Here is a 26,234-nt window from a genome sequence, read left to right on the forward strand (position 1 = left end):
AACGCACCCCAGGATGTCTTGTGGAGTCATGTCTCCAGGGTCCAGAGACACTCACAACATTCAGCTTAATTTTTAGCTTTTTTATTGTTATGCCTTTACAGTAGACCTTTTCTTTACAAAAGACCTGTTTCAGTACAGCAGATAACCACAACAGTGATCGATGACTCTTCTTTTGTCATTTACAATAGACTTTTTTCTAGACAGTACACAGTAGACATTGGACATTGGACATTGTCAGAAGGCGTTTTCACAGAACATTTACAACAGACATTTACATTAGACATTTACAGACATTGACATAATGGACGGGTGATGGTTAAAGACATTTGCAATAGACATTTAGTTTTAAAATAGACAGTGGACGTTTTCAGTTTTGGACATTTTTTAAACAAAATTTCATACATATTTTTTTAATAAATTTTTTACAATGAAAAAGTGCAGTGTACATTTAGATTAGACATGGTTCTTTACAAAAGACGTTTACAGAAATTGACCCAAAAGGGTGTTTAAGGATAACAAAGATAATGCTTACAATAGACATTTAGTTCTAAAATAGAAATTGTTTCCTAAGGACCATAGACATTCATGGTGCACTTTTACAATACGCATTTGTACGTTCGATTTTTATAACAGATATTTATAATATACATGTAAAATAGACCTGTTGGTTTACAATATACATTTATAGACATTGTTACAAAGGAGCTTTACAGAACATTTATAATGGACATTTTTCTTTACAGTAGAGATGTACGGTTATTGGCAATAAACATTCATTTAAAAATAGATGTTGACAATAGACATTTATGCATTTGTCATTACAAAAGACATTTACAGTGATTGTCATAAGGGAGCTATACAGAACGTTTACAATAGACAATCTGTATTGACAATAGGCGTTCACGAACATTGTCATAAAGAAGCTTTACAGAAATCCTAACCTAGATTTAGCCCCATAATGACCAGCATACTGTACATGTGTGATAAAATGTTCCCAGAAACCATTTTTAGACTGAGATTTCAGCAGTCGTTTTAAGATTATTATTGTCACATTGTATAAGATCCCAATAAACTCTCGGCTTATTACACAGTGAGGGTCAGCTAACAATAGACCTGTGATTAATGCAAATGACAGCTCATGCAGAAGCTCATTTGTTACTGTCTCGTGAGTTTGATGTCATTCTATTGGTGGCTTTGAAATGAATGTCATTGTGTTCTTCACGTCTTAATCAAAAATAGAACCGGATAGGCAGAGTGTCAATCATTGCAGCACATGGGTGCAGAAGACCAAAGACAAAAGGATTAATTATGGTTACAGGATGTTCATTATAAAGAGTTTATAACTAAGAGTACTCAAATGAGCACAGAATGCTCTTTAATAATTACATCAGCAGATATTAAGTAAGTTAATTGAACGTGGCATGGTTTTCGGAAAGTGCAAATCTTCAATGTGGACCATGCATAGCAGCATAAAGCGCTATCGGCCCCCTTCACTTGCGTAAACTGACGAACGCCTACAGTATGTTTGGCAAGTGTCACCACCGCTGATATATTCATGCAGGTATAACACACACTCTTAGCGCGCTAAGAAGACTCTTAAGATATATCTTACCTAAGTTGTTTACTTTTCTAAGTCTGTTCCCCGAACTGTCCCTTAGACGTCTTCTTAAGTCTGACATCGGTTGCTCAGGAATCGATTTTTCACTCTTTTTGCCTGACAGCGGTAGGAAAGACAGCACTTTCTTTGCAAATTAAACATTACACAAAATTCTTTCAATAACGTTTATTTCGACATAGGTTAACTTATCAATAGCATGCCATAATAGACACATATATAAATTAAATCACTGAACTGTCGCTAATATTTTCATGTAGCCTGTAGTGGCGGTGAAACGAACCGGGTATACAATCATAGTTGATTAACAAACAGCTGACAACACTCTTCGCCAGCTCCAGAAACAATGTGAAGCATCACAGTGGTTGGGGATGTATAGCGCACTTATGGAATGAATACGATGAGATGACAGAGTAGAGGTTTTAAGCATTACAATCACACAGAAAAAACAGAAAAGGTAATAAAGAGTTGCATTGTATCTTTGTAGATTTAGAGAAGGCGTACGAACAAGGTGCCGAGAGAGGAGCTGTGGTGTTGTATGAGGAGTGTATCTGGAGTGGCAGTGGAGGTGGGTCTGCATCAAGGATCGGCTCTAAGCCCCTTTTTGTTTGCTCTGGTGATGGACAGGATGACAGATGAGGTAAGACAGGAGTCTCCATGGACAATTATGTTTGCAGATGACATTGTGCTTTGTAGCGAGAGCAGGGAACAGGTGGAAGAAAATTTGGAGAGGTGGAGGTATGCTCTGGAAGGCAAAGGAATGAAGGTTAGCCGCAGTAAGACGGAATGTGTGTGAATGAAAGGAACCCAAGAGGAACGTTGCGGATACAGGGAGCAGAGGTAAAGAAGGTGCAGGACTTTTAGTACTTAGGGTCAACGGTCCAGAGCACCAGAGAGTGTGGAAAGGAGGTGAAGAGGCGGGTACAGGCAGGTTGGAATGGGTGAAGAAAAGTTTCAGGTGTGTTGTGCGATAAAAAGATATCAGCGAGAATGAAAGGAAAGGTGTACAGGACAGTGGTGAGACCAGCGATGCTCTACGGCTTAGAGACAGTGGCACTGAAGAAAAGACAGGAGGCAGAGTTGGAGGTAGCAGAGCTGAAGATGTTGAGGTTCTCCTTGGAAGTGACAAGGATGGATAGGATCAAGAATGAGTTCATCAGAGGGACAACCCATGTTAGATGTTTTGGAGATAAAGTCAGAGAGGCCAGATTGAGGTGGACTAAAAATGAGATTTATGGATGCAGTAAGAGAGGACATGAAGTTAGTTGGTGTGAGAGAAGAGGATGCAGAGGATAGGGTTAGATGGAGGCAGATGATTCGCTGTGGCGACCCCTGAAAGGGAACAGCCGAAAGACAAAGAAGAGGAATCACTCAAAAAAAATTAATTGATGTGGGGTTTAAATCTCTTAAGTTTATTTTCTCATTTAACTAAATTAAATCAGTAAGTACGACGCGTTGGCCTGGCAAGCGCAGGTCTGAGCAGGTCAAGAAGCTCCATAATCTGTTGCCTAGGAAGGCGAAACTTTTTTAAAAAATAGCCACTCCAGGCCAAATATGAAAAGAGCTGAAGTTTTGCCTAAAGTAAAAATTCCGTCTTCCGTTTAGCACCACAACACGCTGTATCGCTGCCATATCTGTTGCTTCCTGGACACCACCATGATTACCCATTTATACGATCTTAGCCACTTAGAGCCAAATTGTTTGCCACCTGTTTAATATTAAAAGTGATCGCCAATTTTAATGCATTAGTCACGTTATGAAATAGGCTAATTAAAAGTCTCTCTATTAGTTCTGATATCAAATAAAATAAACTTCTTAAACAGGCCTACAGTATATTCCATCATTAATACGACTTTAATGACGTGCCATAATGTGCTTCCATACGCCGCTGATTTATAAAGACTGCTGCTCCGTAGCGGCGACTAGCGTCTTGAGCTGAAACTACGCTAAGAATGAGTTATGGTTGGTCCAGACCAGATCTCCCTGTTATTTAACGAAATCTTTCATTTAAGGTGTCTGACCTTCTCTTGCATAAGTATTCGCTCGCCTTTTTTACTTTTTTATGTTGCAACTACACATAATTCCTGTAATGTTTCAAGAAAATCAATGCTGTTTGCAAAATTACTTAATGAAAAAGTAAAAGACGTTATTTCCAGGCATTTACCCTTGTTGTTGTGAAACCTCTAAATTATTTGTGGTTCAACTAGTTCCATCAGATGTCACCTAATTAGTTGAAGGGAGTCGACATGTGCAATTATCATCTCATCATCTCCATGTAGATACACCCGCTGTTCATCATAAAGAAAAAGGCCCGAATGCCAAGGAAAGCATGTCAGGGGGGTGTTTTTGAAAAGGGGTTAAAAGTCTTTTAAAAGGCTACAGCATTAACATTTCAGGGAGAACCATAGCTATGAGTAATGAACTTTGCAACACCTTGTGTTAAGGTTAACTTCAGTTCTAAGCGAAAGGTTCTAGTGGAAAGGTTCAGGTTCCGGGGTGGGGGTGAATACTAATGCAAGCAGTTTCTATGATGTTTAAAAGTGTATATTATTTTAAAAGTTAGTGCTACGTCCCCTGTACAGTCCTGTCCTCGCTCCAAGCCATGTCCACATGTTTGGGTCATTAAAGGAGTTCCTGGGAGGCCAGGCATACTGAAAAGTTCTACCTTGATGGTGTCCAAGCGCTAGTGGAACTGGATTATATAGGGAAAAAACGGGAAGTTTTTAATCTCAGCACTGCGTTCTGTTATTCTGCACAATCAAAATTCCCGGTTTGAATTGAACGCCTATTTGTACTACTTTATCTAAAAACTAACTAAAAGTTTGGACAGACTTCTAAATGTCTTAATTGAACTATCGGGAAAATGTGTACAGACTTTTTTTTCAGCATGAATGCTTCAGCTCATACAGCTTTGTAATGTTAGTGTTACTTATACTGTGTGTGTGTGTGTGTGTGTTTCTGAGTCCCCATATAGGGAGGGCTTTGTGTGTTTGTGCACCACCACACCCACCCTCCATTTCCTCATTAAAACCCTGTATACTTACACTCCTGCACTGCTTCCCGCTCCTCCCCCTTTAGTAGTTCCTACTGTGTGTTGTGCTGACTGGGACACACACACACACACACACACACATCTATTTTATTACATTGGCAGCCTGTTCTTTTGGGAAGCGTCGGTGCCCCACCTCTGGCCCATGATGCAGATGTCAGCAGCTGGAGCAGCAGGAGGCTTTAACATCACTGCGGCTTCTGTCCTGAGCCGCTTATATAAGAGCTGAATCACCACACACACACACACACGCGCGCGCGCACACACACACACACACTGCACCAGAACCACCGCTCTGTGTGTGAGGGCGTGTTTGCGTGGATGTGTGAGGGTGTGTGAAATACTGTGCTTATTATTGAGAAATAAACAAAAGATAAAAAGATGTGTGTTGTGTTGTGTTATGTTAAGTGTGTGTGTTGTATTGCTGTTTGTGTAAGTGTGTGTTGTGGTGAGAAACTGAGTGGCTGTTTGTGTGTTTGTATGAGTGTTGTGTTAATGTCTACAGTATGTGTGATGTTGTTCTGCTGTTTGTGAGAGTGTTTGTTGTGTTGTGTTACTGTGTATATGAGTGTGTGTGTGTGTGTGTACCATGTGAATAAGTGTGTGTTGTGTTACTGTGTATATGAGTGTGTGTGTGTGTTACCATGTGTTAGATTGTGTGTGTGTGTTATGTTACTGTATGTATGAACGTGTACAGTATGATTGTGTGTTCCCATGTGTATGTGTGTTGTGTTACTGTATGTGTGTGTCACCGTGTGTATGTGTGTGTTTGTTACCGTGTGTATAGGTATGTGTGTGTGTTACCTTGTGTATGTGTGTTGTGTTACCGTGTGTATATGTGTGTTGTGTTACCGTGTGTAAGTGTGTGTTGTGTTACCGTGTGTATGTATATGTGTGTGTGTTACCGCGTGTATGTGTAAGTGTATGTTGTGTTACCGTGTGTATGCGTGTGTTGTGTTACCGTGTGTATGTGTGTTGTGTTACCGTGTGTATGTGTGTTGTGTTACCGTGTGTATGTATATGTGTGTGTGTATTCCCGTGTGTATGTGTAAGTGTGTGTTGTGTTACCGTGTGTGTATGTGTGTTGTGTTACAGTGTGTATGTGTGTGTTGTGTTACAGTGTGTATGTGTGTGTTGTGTTACTGTATGTGTGTGTTGTGTTACCGTGTGTATGTGTGTGTTGTGTTTTTAGTGTGTATGTGTGTGTTGTGTTACCGTGTGTATGCGTGTGTTGTGTTACAGTGTGTATGTGTGTGTGTGGTACCATGTTTATGTGTGTTGTGTTACCGTGTGTATGTGTGTTGTGTTACCGTGTGTATGTGTGTGTTGTGTTTTTAGTGTGTATGTGTGTGTTGTGTTACCGTGTGTACAATATGTGTGTGTTGTGTTACCGTGTGTGTATGTGTGTTGTGTTACCTGTGTGTATGTGTGTGTTGTGTTACCGTGTGTATGTGTGTGTTGTGTTACCGTGTGTATGTGTATGTATGTGTGTGTTACCGTGTGTATGTGTGTTGTGTTACCGTGTGTATGTGTGTGTTGTGTTACAGTGTGTATGTATGTATGTGTGTGTTACCGTGTGTGTGTGTGTGTGTGTGTGTGTGTGTGTGTGTGTGTTTATCCTGCTGATGTACTGAGACTCCAGCGAGTACGGCAGCCATTTTATCCACCAGATTACATTCCTACAGAGACACCAGCTTGTGCTGAAGTCAGATGGCAGTGTGTGTGTGCGTGTGTGTGTGTGTGTGTGTGGTTATTTTTGGAGCTACCTCACAGAGTGTGAGTGATGGCGGCTCACAGCTTCAAGACTTGCAGAGATTTAGCAAATGGAGGGCAGAGCGTGTTGAGTCGCTGTTACACCGCTATGCTGATGAAGCTCCGTCCTGATTGGTCAGAAGTTGTGGATTGATTAACTATATATATACTGTATATATAGAGAGTCGAGGGTTCACTGTGTGCATGGAGTTTGTATGATGTCCCTACTGTATGTTGGTGGGTTTCTCTCAGTGCAAAGCCATGCAGATTAGGGTCATTGGTTGCCGAATAACCAGTATTGTGTCAATAAGTGTGTGTGTGTGTGTGTGTGTGTGTGCGTGTGTGTGTGGGTGTGTGTGTGTACGTGTACGTGTACTCTCGTGCTCGAAGTCTTGTGGGACAGACTTCAGGTTCGCAGCAAGTCCGTCCAGGATAATCACCTTAGAAGATAAATAGATGAATGAATGTATACATATATACAGTTCCAAGAACTCGTTTGTAAGTCCAATTTGTTCATAAGTCCACCAAACATACTATAGGCTCTAGGATACTAACACAATCGGCTATACTGTACACAGTAGATTGCAAAACAGAACAAGAAAAATAAAAGAACAAGCAATGTCTGCCATCTTTTCACCTTGCTCCTTTCTCTCAATTATTTTCACTTTTGTCTCCACCGTTATTGCTTCTTAGCAGTACTTTTTTATCACTTACATCTTTATCACTGCTGTTATTATGCTCGCATCCGGACATTCGGAGCATGCACACATGTGACAAGTTAATCACATGTCCAGCATGTGATTAACTTGATTGAACATGCGCAAACACATGGTTGTGTGTTTAAAAGTTTGTAACTCGAATGTTCGTATGTAGGGGACTTACTGTATATATATGTATTATACAGCTATTATACAGCTTATGATTAGCTTGTTTATTGAACCAGCTATTTTGTTTTGCTAACACATCTTTTGTGACTGGTGGAACTAAATAACCGCTCCTGGTTGAGCTGGTGACCGTCTGTTAGTATAAATACCGACGAGGTGAAAGTAGTTTAAAACTTTAGTCTTACTGGTACTACAGTATGAAACCAAAAGTTGAGCTTGAGGTGATGGACAGTCCTGTAAATCTCATATGTTTCTTTCAATCTTTAAAATTATTTCGCTTAAGTATATCAGCTCCATTAACTTCCAGATTTCAGGGTTTGCAGATTACTCAGATGGGACTAACTGTTGCATGAAAAAGAAGAAAAAGGAAGCACATAGTCATACTGTCTGTCTCTTATAAATGATATAAAGATCGCTTTAATGCTCTAGATTTAATTGTAAGGTTCCGCGTAGTACTTTGCACACAAAGGGACAAAACAAAGAACCCTTAAATCTAGTTCTAGATTAAGATCTTACTATTAAACCGAGTAGAAGAAAGTTATGATGTAATAATCACTATCAGTATTATATTGTTTGATCTTTTAAAAGTTTCATCCGAGGAACAAACCAAAGAACATCTCTACATTTAACATTATTTTTCTTGCAGTATAAAATTTTATATTTCAGTGAAATATTACGACATATTGTAGCATATAGTCATTTTGAGTTACATCTAACAATATTTAAACAGTTTTTTAGGGTTCTAGATTTTATTGCAAGGTTCTAGGTTATACTGCATACCCGAAAATACTTAAAGTTTTAAATTATTTATTTTTTCCACAAAGTAAACAAAAATCTTGCCCTGTATCAGTATTATATTGTTAGATCGTCCACTCGGATGTTAAACATTTAAGGCTCAGGGAACATTTGAAAGTTTCCTTTGAGGACCAAAGAACATTTACAGTGATAGGTTTTATAGACCATCTCTATTGTGTGTGTGTGTGTGTGTGGGGGTGCAATTTTGTAGGCAATTTTGAAAGTTTCCTTTTTTCAGAGGAAGTGTTTCATTCTGATGGTGTGACGTCATGAAGCGTTGAGGGGCGGCTCTGAAACTGACAAAAAATAAATATCCCCAAAATAGCAGCACTCTCTAAAACCATGCTCTCTCTCTCTCTCTCTCTCTCTCTCTTCACACTATTCATATTTCATGTAGGTCACCTTTCTCTCCATCACCATCGCTCTATCCACCCACTGCAAATGTGTCACTTCTCCACGCTTCTTCCTGTCTTTGTCAAGAGAAAAGCACAAATAACACACACACACACACACACACACACACACACACACACACAATGTCTCTGAATTTCTCACTGATGACTAGATCTCACTTGTCACACCGCACACTGAACTGCTTTTTGTTCCCGTGCAGTGACTCATTACAAACCTACACAACGACGTCTATTTCGCAATCTGCCTCCCGTCCTCCCGAGCTGGGGCAGTTACTCTGTAAGGTTGGGACAGGTTGCTCTGCAGCAAGGTCAGTCCTGTGTTCACTGCAGGCATTCTCACAGAAAAACACCACATGCTCGCTTTTTTCTGTGACCGAGCTTAGCTTCGAGGGGCTGCCCTGGGATTTGGGGCTCACGCTAAAAACCGGGGCAGTAACACAGTGTGGCGTGTTTCTGTATAGAAATCTGGGTTTAAAATCAGCATTCTACCTTAAATATATTGCTGGACATTTTCCAGAAACCCCATTGGCTGTCTTTAGCTGAATCATTAAAGGTCCCATATTTTAATGATTTTTTAATCTTTCTTTAAGTCTCAGAGATCCCCAAAGTGCGTATGGTTCAGCTCAAATAAAGCATTTTCTTCTCCACTTCTCACTTTCTTTATTTCGCTTCTAGTCTCAGTATTTATGTATGTAAATGAGCTACTATCCACAAAGAACAGCAACAAGCCAGGGGAGGGGATCTTCTGATATGAGGTCACATTAGGGGGACTAATTGGATCTTTTAAACCCAATTCAATAATCCAATAAAGCAAGGGGGGGGGGAACACGGAATATTTTCTAATCTTAGATTTGTATACACACTGAAAACCCATCTAAATGTCTAAAAAACAAAAACAAAAAAAAAACAAAAACAGAATTTTGAAAATAGGTCCCCTTAAAAGTAAAAAAAAAAAAAAAAAAATTGGCAAACGCTAACTCTCCTGCTAATGTTTTTTGGTCTCAGGATCCTAGCGGCTTCATTTGATAACTAGCGTTAGCATTAGTAACTTGCTAGCCACAGGGGCGCAGGACAAATTTTATGATTGATTTCTAGTCATATGTGAATAAAATTGCTAGCAAAAACTGATTACTTCTTTTGGCAAATAATTTTGCTAGCTTTTTGAAATGTATTTCTTGAAAGAAGCAAAATCTGCCAATAGGTCTAGGTTTTTCAGAAATATTTCTCTTGCTAAGATGTCCTTTTTGTCCAGTGTGTTGGACAAGTCTTTGGTGCTTTAGAATCTAACATAATCTTAAATCTAGAAGCAGCAAGTAACGTTTTAACCTCTTGACCTCCAAATGTTCTCAAGGTGTCCTTTGTTTTTATGTTTGTCTGCATATTCACTGCATTTCATTCCCTCTGGGTCTGAATGAGTGTTTCATTGTGTGAGTACAGGGTGTTCTGTTATGGACCTGCTCCCTATTCTGGCTCATGTGTCGTTGTATACAACTTGTCTAAACTGATTAATTTGATATGCCTTACTGTTTTTTCATTACAATGTCAATAATGTTGTATTAATTCACTAATTCAGTTGTTTTTTGTTTGTTTTTTTGTACCAGCACTTGGTCACATATATGATATAACCAGTTTAGCAACCCAGTAACCAGTTTAGCGACTGGATCAAACCAAGCAGGGTATTTTAGCAGGAGTGGATAACTATATACACTTATCACATAACCATCTGTTTTATCTTCATCACAGGAAAAGAAACACCCAAAAGTAACAACCTTGGACATAGACAAGATCTGGCCGGACTCCTGGGACATTCCGCAACTGGTCAAGACTGGACCTACTCCCTCATACATGTAAACCTCTTCAGGAATTCTAAGCTCTCTAAGACTAGGACGGAAACCTCCAGGTATTTCCATTGCCTCAAGAACCACTTACTTAAAAAACTAAACTCCTGAAGTGGAAGAAACATAATCCCGGACTTAATCCCAGGATTGTCCATTGACTGTGCACCTGACTTTGGAACATTACTACACAAATCCACTATTTCAGATATTATACACCTTCTCAAAGGGACTTTCTGTAGGTGCTTATAAGGTGTACAAATATATGTATATTTACAGATAGTGCCAACTTAAATAGTACAGTTGTAATTATATATTATGTACTGTGTTCTGTCAATCCTTTGTAATACTGCATTAAACTTTTTTTTTTGTTAGTATCAACTGAAGTGTTAATAAACAGGGTATAATCCACCAAGTCACTGGACTTTACAAAGAACTGGACGTTGAGGTACACTTGCGTTAACCTCTTGAACACTGCTAAAGTCTCAAAGCTGTAATCTGTCCTTTTGCCATCTACATTAGACCAAGAAGAGTGGCCAGTGCAAGAACAATGGACAAAAGCATGCGTCCTCACGTTCCCTGCAATGAATGTCCTTCTTGGATTATACCGAAGATTATACCATTCACAGGCTTGTGTTGAACACCAAACACAAACACGCAGCTGCAGAGATCATCCAACTCTTTCCTGAGCGAATGTCCTGTCTGAGGCGCCAGCCTGTGACCATCCCAATGGATACCGTCAAAATCATCCAGTCGGAGAAATTTCCACGAGAGTGTCCTGTTCCTGTGACACAGCCACGCTTTGCACCTCCTCCTCGTGTGGCTTGGGATGGAGGAGGCGAAGGTGAAGTCATCGTCAACCAGGCCTGCAGTGACCTGTCCGTCGAGGTGAACGGTAACACCTTGATCAACCCCCGTCCTTTGGCATCGCCTCCAGCACCAGTCCTACGTCGTGAAGCTAGCTATTTAGCCCAACGCAAAGCTAGCAACACCGAGATATGCTATCACCAATTTCACTACAAGATGGATGATGTAATCGTGAACCAGTATGTCCTGCGCTCTTCGTCCACCTCATCCTCCTCCTCATCTTCAACATCTTCAGGCCCAGTCATGCCGTGTGAGCCACTGGATTGCCCGACTTGTGGGCACATGTACAATTTTGCAGGGAAGCGTCCGAGAATCCTGTCTTGTCTCCATTCGGTGTGTGAAGAGTGCCTGCAGATCCTGTACGAGTCCTGCCCTAAGTATAAGTTCATCTCATGCCCCACGTGCCGCCGCGAGACCGTTCTCTTTACCGACTACGGTTTAGCCGCGCTCGCCATCAACACCAGCATCCTGAGCCGCTTGCCATCTGAGCCTGGAGGGACCGTACAGTGGGGTGGAGACGCCGACCGCAGCTGCTACCAAACGGTGCGCCAGTACTGCCAATCGGCCTGCACGTGCCACATCGCTAACCCGCTCTCCACCTGCGGCATCATGTAGACATAGATCTAAAACAGTCCACCAGGTGGCACTGTTCGAGCCAAATCCACAAAACCATGAAACGACAAAACAACAAAACCAGTGACCGCACTAGTTAAAAAAAAAAAACAAAAAAAATCCGTTTTACCCTGCCAATGCAAATATTATCTATAGATCTATTTAGCGCAGACGGATGCTGTCTGGACTTTAAAGAAGTGAAAGAGACACTTGTGCAAGGAGCCAAGAGAAATGTTATATCAGAGTAAATGTATTTTATGTACAAACTGAATGATCCCTTTTCCCTAAAAGTCCCTGTTTATCTTGTTTGGATGTGTTTGTCATTGACATCTCTTCACATGGGAATGCCAAGGAGACTCTGTCTCCCAATCTCTCCTGGGACAAATAAAGCAAATAAATCAATCAAGTCGAAACGGTTTCCATTGTCTGAAATTAAAACCGTTGATCAGGAAAGCTTTAGCAACAAAAATAAAACAACAAAAAGTACAAAAAAATCTCAGAAACACTGGTGTATACTGTACAATTGTAAGAGCTTTATACTGTACATGTTACACATGGCACAAACTGCAAAACAAAGCAAATATACAGGATATTTTACTGTACATAAATACTGTATAAAATACTAAATATTATAGAAACAGTAACATACAACTGAGAAAACTAAAGAGACAAACTAAAGAGACGGAAATCAGCACAGAATTTAGCAGCAAGCAATATTTTTAAAAAAATACCACAATACAAAAATTAACACAATATCTAATATTATACACTCTTTATAATGTACAATATAAAAAGTTTGGTATCCTGAGAAATTTCCAAGTGCTTCTTTGACCTGAGAGTTTTATCTTTTTTTTTTTTAAGTTAAAAGGTGAATCCCAGAGCATTATAAGTGCTTTGTTTATTTTAATGCATCTAATATGCATTATTAATATCCATTCAAATACCGCCAAGCTTACTCAAGGCTTAATGATCGAGGTTAATATGAATGTAGATCTGGAATAAACAGGTGTGTGTAAAACGAAAACCACGTCACACCTGACCCAACCCAGGTTCTAAACCTTCCTCAAACGCATGATAACAATCTAAAATGCCATGCTGAAACACCTTTCGTGTTCGCACCGCATCTTTAACGCCCGTAAACATCACTAAGGTCTAGGCCTGGAGTTCTCATCTTAAATGAAATGACAATAAAGTTAGCAATTAGCTGTATACATACAATAGCATCATAGCATTAGCTGGAAATGTCATAAATCAACATGTAGTATTGATCCATCATGGTGGTTTCTCATTCAACCATTATTTAAGTTGTGATTTTTAACAGATACCTGTACTTCAAATTAAAATCGCTAGGATTTGAAATTTAGCCAGTTAAATGTGAAAAACATTAGGCGTTGTGTAAACCAAGATTGTATCCGTTGTGGTCAAAATTATATAAAATTCTTATACAAAACTCATGTTACATAAGGTGTAAAGAACGTTCACATTGCGTCCGGTGTGGATTCGCTACTTCTTCTGCGTCTTGGTCGTCTGAGGAGGGGGTCAGAACCGCGTGGTCTTTCTTCTGCTCCTGAACAGCTGCCTGAATGTCCTTTTTTTCTCGTTTACTTGGCTTCAGGAAAAAAAAAGAAACCAAAATGAAATTGACCAAAATGCTATTTTAAATGGATAGGTTGGGTTTTCTTAAGTCTGTCAAATCCATGCATGTAAATAAATTACAATCCGTGTTTGTCCTTATAAATATTCTTTATTCACTGAGTGTGAAGTTTGTCATCCGGAACGTGAGCACAATGTAAGTCATTGGAGCCAAATTCCACAAACCTTGTTCTGTTCAAAAAGACATTCCAAAGCTCAAGTGAGACTCGCAGTCACACTGAATGGAATCAAGATGGAATCTTTTAAAGTTATTTAGAACAAATACTAAAAAACAACAACAACTAAATAACACTTTTAAATAAGTGTTTTTAAATAAGACTAAGTCAGTCTTTTCTGGTTAGCTTTACAGCTAGTCTTGGCGAGTTCATTTTTTACTAAATACACCATGAATTTGAAAGATGCCAACCCACCTTAAATTCAGCTGGGCTACAGAAGCTCCATATAAGTCTAATAATTTTTTTTTAATATAAACACTAGGTTCAATAACACACATCACCGGTTATCTTGGGTGTGCCAAAATCTCACCTGCTGCTCTTGGCTGCATTTGACTTTTCATTCCATCTGACTGAACTAATCTTCTGTTTCAGGCTGTTACTCGCCTTCCGCTGCTCCTTTTCAACCAGCTGGATGAGCAAAGGGATAAAAAGGGTTTAAACAAACAATCGTTACGACACAAACAGCTACCTAACACATTCATTTCAGTGACACGACAATCCTGCCGGGTGTACAGGCTTTACTGTGAAGATTGAATGGATTTGGTTGACACTGTTCAGTGTGGTTTACTCATCCAGTACTCGATGTTATTTATATGCAGCGACATCCTAAAGTCTAAGACAGCTGTTTTGAATACTTTATAACATTCATCAGACCATATTTTAGGTATTATAAGTTCTATTATCAGCATTTAGTACACTGCAAAAAAAAAAAAAAAAAAAAAACTAGCGAGAGTAACATCTTAAATCTAGTGAAATTTATATTTAACTTACATAAAACTGAATATAAGACTCTTATTTGGAGACAAATTTAACCTGTTTTTGAGTGAAAATATATTGTTTGATTAGTTGATAATAATAATAATAATAATATATTTTTTTGGGGGGGGAAATAAATGCTTAAAGCTAGTCAAAGTATCTGCCAATTGAACAAGAAATTCCAAACATTTAGTAAAATTTGTCTAAAAATAAGATTAATTTTAATTAATTTATTTGTTATTTTATTTTAAGAAATTGTACGTAGATTTAACCAGATTCAAACATTTTAGATATTTTCACTTGCTAGTTTTTATATTTATTTAATTATTTATTTATTTATTTATTAAGAAATGTTTACATGACAGTCTGAATTTCTAAGTGTTTAGTACAGTACATCATTGGACCACAAGACACCCAAGCTGGCATGGACTCCACAAGTTTATGATAAATCAAATTTATCAGATATTTAAGAAAAAAAAATGACCTTTTGTAAAACTATTACAAAACATTTTATTACCTATTACAATATATCTTAGCTATAGTCAAATCAAGCTGCTATTTTCTATTAAAAGATTCCAGTAAATAATAGATGTTTACATGAAAACATTGTTTTTTGTTGTTGTTCTTTTTACATTTTTTAGATTCCTTATTTGTATATGTCTTCGGGATATTCAACATTTATTCAAGATTATTTTCTCAGATTTTCACTGTTTTCTCAGAAGTATTTTGGGGTTTCCAAAACTGCTACACAACTTTGGTACAAGTCATCCCCAGACAAAAGTGGCACAGGCAGATTGTTGGAGGGCGAATGGAAGTTTTAATATGTCGCAGTAAATGTGCTCATGTTGCAACACGTTGGCATTCAGCACTCAAAACCAGTTTTTAAACCTAAGTTGTTGTTTTTTTCCCCTTGCAAATTACCAGTACCTGTGCATTTCCAGGCTGGAGGTTTTCAGGTTCTTCCAGTAAAACTTCTGTAGAGGGGAAGCGCTCACCTCGAGGGGCTTTAGATTTACCTACAAGAAAAATAACACAACCTCGTAAATGCATCTGTCATACATAAAAGTTCACAAAGTTTGCTTGATTGCATGTTTTTAGGAACACATCTGCCTGGTTAAGGGGTCAGTGTCCTACATATTGGCCTAACTGTAAAACTCACAACCTTGTCCATGAAGTGATGATTTCGTATTTTATTTATAACTTATTATTCACTGTTATACCAATATCATGTTGATTTATTAATTTTCATTGAAACATGAATGATGTTATACCCTTACACACTGTTACACTGACTCACTTCGCGATGTGAGAAAAGTCCACGTATCAGACACACTCCTTCGACGGAAAGCCTCCGAAGAAAGTCCTGGTCGACCATCTGCATCCCGGAAGTCAAGCTTCTCACCATCTGTGGAGTCGATATCAGCCTTCTGTGTGCAAAGAACTTCAGTCACCATGACGATTAAAGAAGCTAAACACTAACTACTGCATACATCAGATATAACATGTTGTATATCAATCAAATTTATTTATAAAGCACATTTAAAACAACTTCCGCTGACCAAAGTGCTATACAAGTATAGAACAATAAGTCTGCAGGTACTCTACAGGGTATCTACTTAATATTCATCGCTCACTATTACAAACCACAAGACAGAAATATACAGGTGATTAAAACCCCTGAATGATACAAGCACAAATTTATAGAAATCCAGACAGTAAGAGTATAATACACGAATCATGACGTTAAAGAAATTTAACACGAACTCAAATCTTAACCATGTTAGATAAATCAGAACAAAATCAGAAAAACGAAACCAATTAAAAAAAAATTGGACAGATCTTTATCAAATTCTCATGGTATGTTATGGCAATTATGATTAACACTCAAGTGCACTTTTTTTTTTTCTAAGATCCCAACAGCTGAGTTATAGTATAGCAAAGAATAACACAGAGCTTCAGATCTCAGTTTTTTAGAATAATTGTATAAAACTAAATGAATTCCTGTGTTAGACGTGATTGTTTTTATGACTGGTGAGAATTTGATAATAATCAGAAAATGCTAATTTTTACACCAAAAAAAGGCCCTTACGATTTTTTTGGGGGGGTGTAAGAACTGATAGTGTCAGAGCTTCACCAAACTCACACTGTACATTATGGAAGTCAAGACTAAGAATGGAGTGCACTTAGTTTCTTTCCAATACATTTGAAAGCTGAGATATAGAATAGCACGTCACAGCATAATGTACAGTAACATAGCGCTGGAACTGAAAGGCTCAGATTTTGAGGCTAAAATTATGAAACTAAGTGCACCCCTGTGTTAGTCTTGAGTCTACTGGTGACTGGTATGAATTCGGTCAAAATCGGAAAACGTGTTTAGATTTTTTTGTTCCACTGGAAACACACAAGGGCTAACCCCTTACCATTTTTTGAGTGAATATATATATATATAGATAGATAGATAGATAGATAGATAGATAGATAGATATGTGTGTGTGTATAAAATTGTTATATTTTAATTTAAATATATCCACTGCATGTATTTTGGCGAAAATCTGAAAACATTTCTGTTTTTTCCTTCAAAAACCACAAAAGCTTTACCATTTCTTAGGATGAAAAGTCTGATGTTTTCAAATCTTTTCTAAATTCTCAACACCAGTCCACTTAGTTTCTTTCCAAGACACTCAAAGGCTGAGTATAGCACAGCATTATATTACAGTATATACACCATACCTCAGATCTCAGTTTAACAGTGTGATATTACAGTGTGAAACAAAGTGCGGTCCTGTGAAAAAACTGATAGTCTTATATGTTCACCAAAGTCACACTGTATATTAGGGCAGTAAAGACTACACAGGGGTGCACTTAGTTTCTGTCTAATACATTTAAATGCTGAGACATACTATAGAGGATCATAGCATAGTATAATGTAAGACAGCGCTGGAACTGAAAGGGTCAGATCTCAGTTTGTAAGCGTGATATTATGAAACGAACATCACTCCTGTGTTAGTCTTGATCGTTCAAGACTAACATTCTTAGGTTGGACTATTTAACGTTCTCAGATCATTACTAAATTCTCACTGTGTGTTAAAGTGGTTAGGGCTAACACTCAATGGCAAATCGACATATTTCCTTTCCGAAACAAACCCGTAGATTAATACAAATATTACACAAACCAAAACATTAAGGTTAACAACAATACTACATAGATTGAAAGATTAAGACAAACACTACCCCACCTTGCTATTCACCTGTCTCTCTGCTATCTGTGCTGTCTGACAAGCAAGGTTCAATTATATGGATAATACAAATACTATACAGAACAAAATGTTGGGTTTAAAACCCTTAACACTTCGACACTCCGCCACTTTAAAACATTTTAATGCCACTTTAAATTTATATATATATATATATATATATATATATATCTCCCCTATTCCTATATTTTGTGATATTTTTATTATGCCCTTATTTGTACATTTTGTTTATTTTCCTCGTTACATTTATTTTCTTTTGTATTTCATTTATTTTTATTAATATTTATTCCTTATATATAGTTTTTATTTTCTTTTTAAGGTCACTGGCGGTCGTACAAGCATTTCACTGCATATCGTACTGTGTATGACTGTGTATGTGACAAATAAAATTTGAATTTGATTTAAAACTCAACGATGGCACAGATCTGTGTAGTACAGTTTATTATAGTAGATGAAAATTAGTTTCTTCATCAGAGGTCAATGGCGATAAAAATATATATTTATATTTATAAGTGCTTATATAGAAGCCTTGGCGGTGTGTGTTAACGGCTTCAGACATCAAACTGTGTATTTAGGTTTTCAGATATGTCAGGTAAAATGAAACTTACCATTACTTTTATAAAGGGTAAATTTTACCACTATAGCAAAAATGAAGACCTTTAAAAATTAGCATATTATTATTATTATTATTATAATTATTGTTTTTATTATTTTGGCCATAGAAACAACCAAAAAACAACCATATAAATATGTGATTATATGTAACTGTGCTATTTTTGTACCTATGTGACCCATTTTTATATTTTGCTGAAAATTGTTCAGTCATGTTTATATAGCTGGTTAAAAAAAAATAAATTAGTTCATCGTGTTGCCTATTTTGAGCTTAATAAAAAGATGTCACTTTATACTGCACAATCCTGAGCCCTATATATGATTATTTAAAAAAATAATAATGCAATTTTCAATACAAATAATGGATAAAATGTGTTTTAAAGGCTACCACAAGTTATAGATAGCATTTAGACAGTGATTTACATAAAAAAAAAGAAATCAAAACTATTGGGTTATTACTTAAATGTGATCTTAGCCTCACACAAACACTTAACAAACACTGAAAACATCACAAATACTACTTTTAAAACATCAAGGTTAACACAAATACTACAAATTAGGACATCTAAGTAACAGTAACAGCTACTACAAATACTTTTAAAAATAACTACTTAAACATAACAAACAAAACAGAGCATAAATAAATGCAAGCAGGATATTTACTTGATTTTTACTTTAAAAGCTTATTAATACAAACACAACATTCTCCTTCTATTCAGGTCAACACAACCTAAATACCGAAACACTGCAAATGTGTGATTACACAAACAATGTGCGAGCCAAGGACAAACAAATCACAGCTTCAAAGTTGACACGGACAACACACGTTTCACAAACGTCTCATTAACGTGCACACGAATTAAAAGAGCTGCTCAACACAAGTATGCGCTGTTATTACCGCCACAATGCCCTCCTGTTTCTCTGAAGGATCTGAACTCAGGTCATTCGAGTTGTTCATCGGAGTTGTTTAGCAGCTATTGAGTTTTATAAGAAAACAAAAATTTCTGTGAGATTATACAAGAAAGGCGGACATATGTCTGACTCTATGACATCACCGACTTATGAGATTCTGAGAAGCTAAAAACAAGATAATTATAGGTAACGATAGCTGAGCTGTAAAGAGGCGGTAACTGGAGGCGCGTATCTGGAAATGAATAGTCGTGGTGTTAGGTTGGATCGGATTACAGATTGATGGCAGTGTTAGTTGTACAAAAAAAAAAACTAGGAAACTGTCTAAGGAGTAATTAGTTATATTTTTGGATATTGCCCTAAAACTAATATGCTGTTGCTATAGCAACAGTTTATTTACACGTACTTGTTTGCGTGACTGGAGTGTGAGATTGCTTCGCTATTTAACAAAGAAAAGCAGTGTCTATGTAGTGACGTTTTCTGTAAGGACCTTGTGTATTTATTAACAGTTACAGAAGGAGTCTTCAGCGTCAACACTTTGTAACTTTTGTATAAAGGACTTTGAACTTTTACGACCTGTAAAAAATAATGTTGCAATATCTTAACAATTAGCATTTTAGAATAATACACTTTTTCAGGTTTGTCTTTTTCATGAGAAATCTAAATTGGCCAAGTTTCATCTGAATGACAATTAAGATCATTGAAAGATTTGAATTTTAAAAAATTTAACACTACATCAAAGGGCATGAATTGTATTTAGTAAATTTAGTAAATTCTTTTTATCTGATAAAAATATAAATGTGGATGCATATCTAAAAAACAAAAAACAAAGAATGGATCAGGAGAAGTATTTAAAAAAACTAATTATTATAAAAAATGTGGTTATATTATACTATCTAAAAAAATCCCTTTTGATCTAGATGAGACACTTTTTAGCACTGTTAGCATGCACTGCAAATATCTCATAAATAAATAATTTAATTTATTTTCAAGATGTATTTATATATTTTAAAGATATTTTCAATGAAATTTAAACATTACATTAATTACTAATGCTTGATATTAATATGAGGTCATCTTCGTGGTTTGGAATCGCACTTAAAATGTCTGAATACCCAGTGCAGTCCACTTCACACTGAACTAGCAGCCAATCTGAAGGCAGCTTTACTCTGCCTGTCCAGTGGTGGCCAAAATGATTATATGTATGTGTGAATTAAAAATTCTCTTGTGGACAAAAGCAGGTGATATCAGGTGACGTTCTCGCCTATCTGGCTGAAAAATTGTGAAGAATCAGCTGGTTTATTAAATTAATTAATGAAATAAATACATGTATGTGGCTTTCACTTTTAATCACAGTAAATTGAGAACTTCGGCATCAAATTTCTGTACATGATCTTCAGGAAGTAATCGAGCCGGGGTGGATTGAGCAAGTAACACCACTACAGAGTACTTTAGGCGTCTTTTTGACTTTATATCCAGGTTATGCAGCAGGTTTTGAAGAATAAAGGACTTCATACTAAAACTTGTTTTCTTTCTATTCTAGTCAAAGGGGTCGTCGCAGCAGACCATCTGATCTGCACACACAACTCTGCACAGGTTACGCCGGATGCCCTTCCTGACGAAACCCTCCCATTTCATCCGGGCTTGGGACCGGCACTGCATGCAATAGCTGGATAGTTTGGGGTGTGGCAACCCACCGACAGCAGGGCTTAAACAACCTGAGCCACCTGAGCCACCACTCCCCCATGCTAAATATTGATTTATTGTATTGCATCAACTGCATTGCATGAAATAATTGAATGATTCTTATTATCTTGATTGTCATTATTTTGAAATTAAGGTTGTCATTAAAACATTGAATTTCACTTTTGCTTTAATACTTTGCATGCTACCTTTGTATGTCATACAAAAGAGCCAAAAAAAAAAAACCCATAGAACGGTGTTAGTCGGTTAAAATATCTTACCTAATAAAAATAAAGAAGCAAAACATCCTTTTATGTTTTTAAAAAACGTATTTATCAAATTGTGTACGATATTTACTTCCCTCACTGAAGACATTATAATTAGAATGAAAACGTGATTGATGTATGTAAAGGGTTGAATTTTACTGTTTAACAACTTTCTTATCTTACCTACCAAATATTCAACATTTAACATTAATTAATGAAGTCTGCTTGGAAACGATTCCTTACGACTTATAATGGGGTTTAGTTCTACATTTACATTTTTACTTAGACATTTGCCAGACATTCTTATCCAGAGCGACTTACAGTACAAAAGTGCTTTGAAGTTTTCCATCATTGTTTAAAATCCTGATAAAAGTTGAAAATATTATACATAGAAAATGCATTTAACACACTTAACCTATATAATATAATAGGCTCACCTAACCTACCTTAAATGTATTCGCAACACTTATATATCATACTGCATATCACTAGCTCCAGAACGCAATGCAGTGCCTGATTTGCATTAATTTATCACCATCAATCTATGTTGGATAATCACCCAGAGGAAGGTTATAAAGTCTGTGCGTGCAACGGAATCCTGTTTAATGATCAGAACACACTGATAAAGACCACAGGAATGCAGTGACAGTGAGTTCCTGCACAATCCTGTTCTTATTTAAAGTAAGCTTGAGGAATTCTCACCTTTGTTTCCGTTTCTCTCGTGCCATCTTGGCTGTTCTTCATCCTCAGCTGCAGGTTCTGGTTCTCCCTTTTTAGCCGGGCGATCTCCTCCAGCATCCGGCACATCTGCTCCAGGTAGAGAAACCCAGGAGGCAGATGATCCCATTCAGGCCCAGTGACACCTGCTGCTTGCTAACACACGCACACACACACACACACATACACATACAAAAATGCATTATAATTATGCTTTTTCAAATGCTAGTACACGTATAATGCTAATTTCTGGGTTACCCTGTTAATCCTCGAGTGCTAGCTTGTGTTTTTATTTGATTAGTGTAAAATAATATATAATTAGCATGGTTTTTAAGTGCTAGCTTGTGTTTCAGTGTTTATCATCATGCTAGTTCTTGAATTAGCCGGTTTACTATAGGGTTAGTTTTTTTTTTTTGCCAAAGCTGCCAACTCTCAAGCTTTGTGCAACACTTCACATTTTTTACGCTTTTATATTCAGAACAATTGCCAGTTTGTTGACGTTTTGAGGACGTAACATCACTGAGCACTAATTATCGAGTCAGCGATAAACAGCTTTTATTTAATTTTATTTTATATCACTACATTGTCCCCACACTACACAGGTGGATCGATGCTCCACCCCTTCTTTCTCCCAAAGTAAAGAGAAATAATATTTGTGTAATCCGGTTGAGATTAACACACATTTACAGCTGGATGAGGGCAATAAAATCATCTTCAAATCTCTCTCTATTCCAAGACCTTTTTATCCTACAGTTTATAATAACTTGATTTTCCTCTTTTTCATTGTTTCAGGTTTCCTCGCTGCCCCCATACACACTCTTTGTTCCGCGGCTCCGGCACGACTGTTGCATTTCACATAATATTGCAAGTGTTTTGTTGTAATCACTCTTAATCATGTTTGTTCGCCCCCGAGTGCTCTTATGAATAAAAAAAGTGATTAATTGTTTTGAGTATGATTAAACTTGATGCAAATACTGTAAATGCCTCTGTCCTGTGTGTAACTAATTTCACTGCCCTCAGGCGTTTTATGGGGGGGAGGGGGGTGTTCACTACCCAGGGCCCCAGTGACAGGATGTCCCTTATAATTCTGAAATGATATACGTATAAGAGATATGGATCATATTATAAAGGGCCCCCAATGAGCACACTTACTGTATGTATGGGGCCCAGAGTTCCATGCTACACCCCCGCCACCCTACATGGAGCTCCTAGAGAGCATGTAGGTGATTTGACTGGTGGGTAAGTTCGACCCTATTTCATTCGTTTTGGTGAATATTTCAGATGATAGTTGTCCCAACTGGAGTAAATGCAGTCACATGCACCTGTTGTGAATATACAGAACCTGAACCTTGTGTTAGACAAAATGGCTGGTCATACGCAGTGTGGCGCCATGTGTATGTGTATGTGTGTGTGTGTGTGTGTGCTCGCGGAAACAATGCCCTTATTTTCAGAATCTTCAAGGTTTTCTAAAAGCTAACAGCTATGTTTTGAGTAAGCATAATTATTATAATGATAATTCCTGAGCAACGCTGTTCACGCTAACGCTAGTCTGTGTTTTTATTTAATAAAATAGTCGATAATTTAGCATTCTTATTACAATGCTAGTTCTTGAGCCTGTTTCCATAAGGATAGATTTTTCTAATGTTAATGCTATTTTATGCTAGTTCTTGGATTAGCCTGTTTTTAATAGCTTTTTTGTGCTTGTTTTCCTGTTTAATGCTGGTCTATTTACTACAATGTAAGTTTGCCTTTAAAGCTAGCTTTTAAGTACGGATAATTATTATAATGCTGATTCTTAAGCTACCCTAACCCTAAAGCAGTGTTAATATTAGTTTATGATTATGTCTTTTAGTATTTATTATTATGCTAGTGCTTAAATTACCTTGTTTACTAAGATATAAACTACACTAAAATTTTTCTTTTGTTTTAGTTCTTTAGCTTCTTCTTTACTGATCTATAATGGCAAGAAATGTTTTTTTAAGCAATTTCTTGGAATAGCTTGTTTACGTTGTTTGCTTGTTTATGTTATTTTTTACTTTTAAGCTAGAGTAATTATCATTTGTTAAAACAAACGTAACGCAATCATAGAGTGCCTCAGAGCGAATTTCAATGACACTCCCCATCTGTACGTGCACCTCTCCCTAACTGGTATTGAAACACGTCCTGCACAAGCTGCTATCAGTATCAGCATTCTAACCGCTTCCACATTCCTGCTGATCCGTTTCGCTCTGGCTCCATTCCAGTTTAACACACCTGAACTGATGAACTGGTTCACACTGACCACGGTAAACGTTACCGTATAGAAGAGAGAGAGTGTGTAAAAGTGCACGTGTGCGTATTTGCCTTAGTGAAGTGCACAAGAGGAGAACAGATTATTATCCAAGCTTGTAGGAAAGAAGCGATAAGTGCAACTGCTGCTCAGTTGGTGACACGATTCAGTTTTTAAATGTATCTATCTATGGCCAAAAGAAATAAATCCTTTATACTGTTTGGGAAATTAATCTTTACTTTCAATTTGTTCTGCTAGATTAAGAACAACAAGGGGCGTTTGAGTCAAACCAGGACTTGTGGCTAGTGGAATTTCTCATAAATGAAGGCATAAAACGGATTGACCTTTACAGAAAACAGACAAACATTTAATTGGTGCAAAAGAAGGCTGTATGTCTGTGAGTGATGATCCCCGCCGAGGTAGTTCAGAGCCCACTGCATTCCTGTTAACATTTAGCGATCTAATTCTTAAAAATTAAGTGATAACCAACTTGTGGAAAAGTTGGTACGCATTTGTCTCTGGAAACTGGTAATCATTCACCAACACCACTTGCACATTACAGGAACTCAGCTGGGAGTTATGGTGTCCAAGCACTAGTGAAACACTGGGAAAAGTGCATTGGTGTAGCAAGAAATTATATAGAAATAAACTGTGGTTTGTTATTCTGTTTAATAAAAAAGTCCCGTTTTGGCATGAACTAGGATTCTAAAAATAGGTAGTTTATTAAAAATAAGTTTTTATTCTGGAGCCTCATACAGTAGCTCCTATTTAAATGTAAAAAAGCAAAGAAATGCACCAAACATGAATTTTCATAAGACTGTTCCACTTAAAAGTTTGATGCATAAATGCCATTTCTTTAAGCATCGCCTTTAAAAGTTTAATCCAGATTTGGGGGAAAACTGAAGATTATGAGTAGGATATAGTAACATAATTCCACTTTAAACCCGAATGTGTAAATATGCACAATGGATAATGTGGTAATACTGTATGGCCAACCACAGTAAGAGTACTAAAGCTGCAGGATTGCAGAGTTGTATTTAAACTACTTGTCTATTGCACAACTGCAACAATACAGAATTATCGCTGCAGCTTTTCCCACTCATGGTTGAGACATTACATATTAGCTAAACCCCTTAACCCAATTGCAGCATCCTTTGGAAATGAGTTACGCCCTGTACTTTGATGAACACTGTAAGGTTGAACAGAATGCGTTAAAGCTCTTGACAGATTTATACTTTCTAGGTTGACTGTTTGAAACTAAATTAAATAAATAACTGAAAATAGCGTGCCATATACATTTGGATGACTATTACCTTTTCTGGTTCTTTGTTACCGACTTCAGGTTGCTGCGGTGTGTGTGTTGATCTGTGAGTTTCTGCTGATCTCTGCTCATCAGACGGCTGTTTGTAAGGCCTTCCTGGCCCCACGCTTCCCACTCTGGAGCGTATAGATGGTGTAATAGAACCACTGGATATTGAAGTTGTGTTCGAACGATGTCTAAGGCTGCTATCCACACTTCTCCTCCAAGCTGGCTCGGTTCTCCGCAATGCCTCCTCCACTTTGAGCCCGGCTGTTTCGGACGATTTTAAGCTTCCTTTATGCACTGATGAGAAACATGACGAGGATGAGGAGCAGTGAGAAAGAGCTGGCGAGGATGATGATGGCCGTAAGTCATCATCTACTGGCTGTGAAGTTTGTGAGGTCAAAACACGGCGCTGTGAGCTCGCAGGGCTGATCACAGATGGCAACTCTACTCCAGAGTCTTCAGATTCAGACCGGATAGGAGGTCCTGTAAGTCTGAGGGAGTCTGCAAATGCTGAGTCGCTGCCGTTTGGGTCCGAATGTTTTCCCAAACCCTCTGCTGAGCCTGATCGTTGAACCGGGTAACCTTCAGTCACCCAGGTTTCCAGCAAACACCCAAAACTCCTGTACAGATTCATCAGTATTTCTCGTAGCCTCAGTAGTGGCGCAGCCTGTCAAGCTCCGTCTGAGGGAAAACCTCAGCGTGTTTGCTGTCTTAGCGCTGGGCGCAACACCTTTCCTACCTGACAGGTGATGACGGACGGCACTGAGCAGGA

The 26,234-nt window shown here is 37.7% G+C and overlaps 2 protein-coding genes across 4 annotated transcripts in view; one reads left to right on the forward strand and one right to left on the reverse strand.

Annotated features, from left to right (window-relative positions):
- rnf208 (ring finger protein 208) overlaps nt 1–12,224 on the forward strand; it is a 17,787-nt gene extending 5,563 nt beyond the window's left edge. For both annotated transcript variants that reach the window (XM_053475884.1, XM_053475885.1), the window contains exon 2: nt 10,252–12,224. In XM_053475884.1, the coding sequence (XP_053331859.1) occupies nt 10,932–11,825 (894 nt within the window). In that variant the 5' untranslated portion in view covers nt 10,252–10,931 and the 3' untranslated portion in view covers nt 11,826–12,224. The remainder of the gene's footprint in view (nt 1–10,251) is intronic.
- Nucleotides 12,225–12,461: 237 nt separating this feature from the next.
- On the reverse strand, nt 12,462–26,234 carry si:dkey-106l3.7 (uncharacterized). 2 transcript variants are annotated; one of them, XM_053476117.1, is made up of 6 exons: nt 25,470–26,234; nt 21,873–22,043; nt 15,744–15,870; nt 15,374–15,462; nt 14,001–14,098; nt 12,462–13,431 (listed from the first exon to the last, which is right to left on the reverse strand). In XM_053476117.1, the coding sequence occupies exons 1-6, from the start codon at nt 26,094–26,096 to the stop codon at nt 13,362–13,364; spliced, it is 1,182 nt and encodes a 393-aa protein (XP_053332092.1). In that variant the 5' UTR covers nt 26,097–26,234; the 3' UTR covers nt 12,462–13,361. The 2 variants fall into 2 exon arrangements, with proteins under 2 accessions (XP_053332092.1, XP_053332091.1); XM_053476116.1 differs by having other exon boundaries at nt 12,464–13,431; nt 15,744–15,873; nt 25,470–26,231.

Source organism: Clarias gariepinus, chromosome 17 (genome assembly GCF_024256425.1).
Source record: "Clarias gariepinus isolate MV-2021 ecotype Netherlands chromosome 17, CGAR_prim_01v2, whole genome shotgun sequence".
In the NCBI taxonomy this organism is placed as follows: domain Eukaryota; kingdom Metazoa; phylum Chordata; class Actinopteri; order Siluriformes; family Clariidae; genus Clarias; species Clarias gariepinus.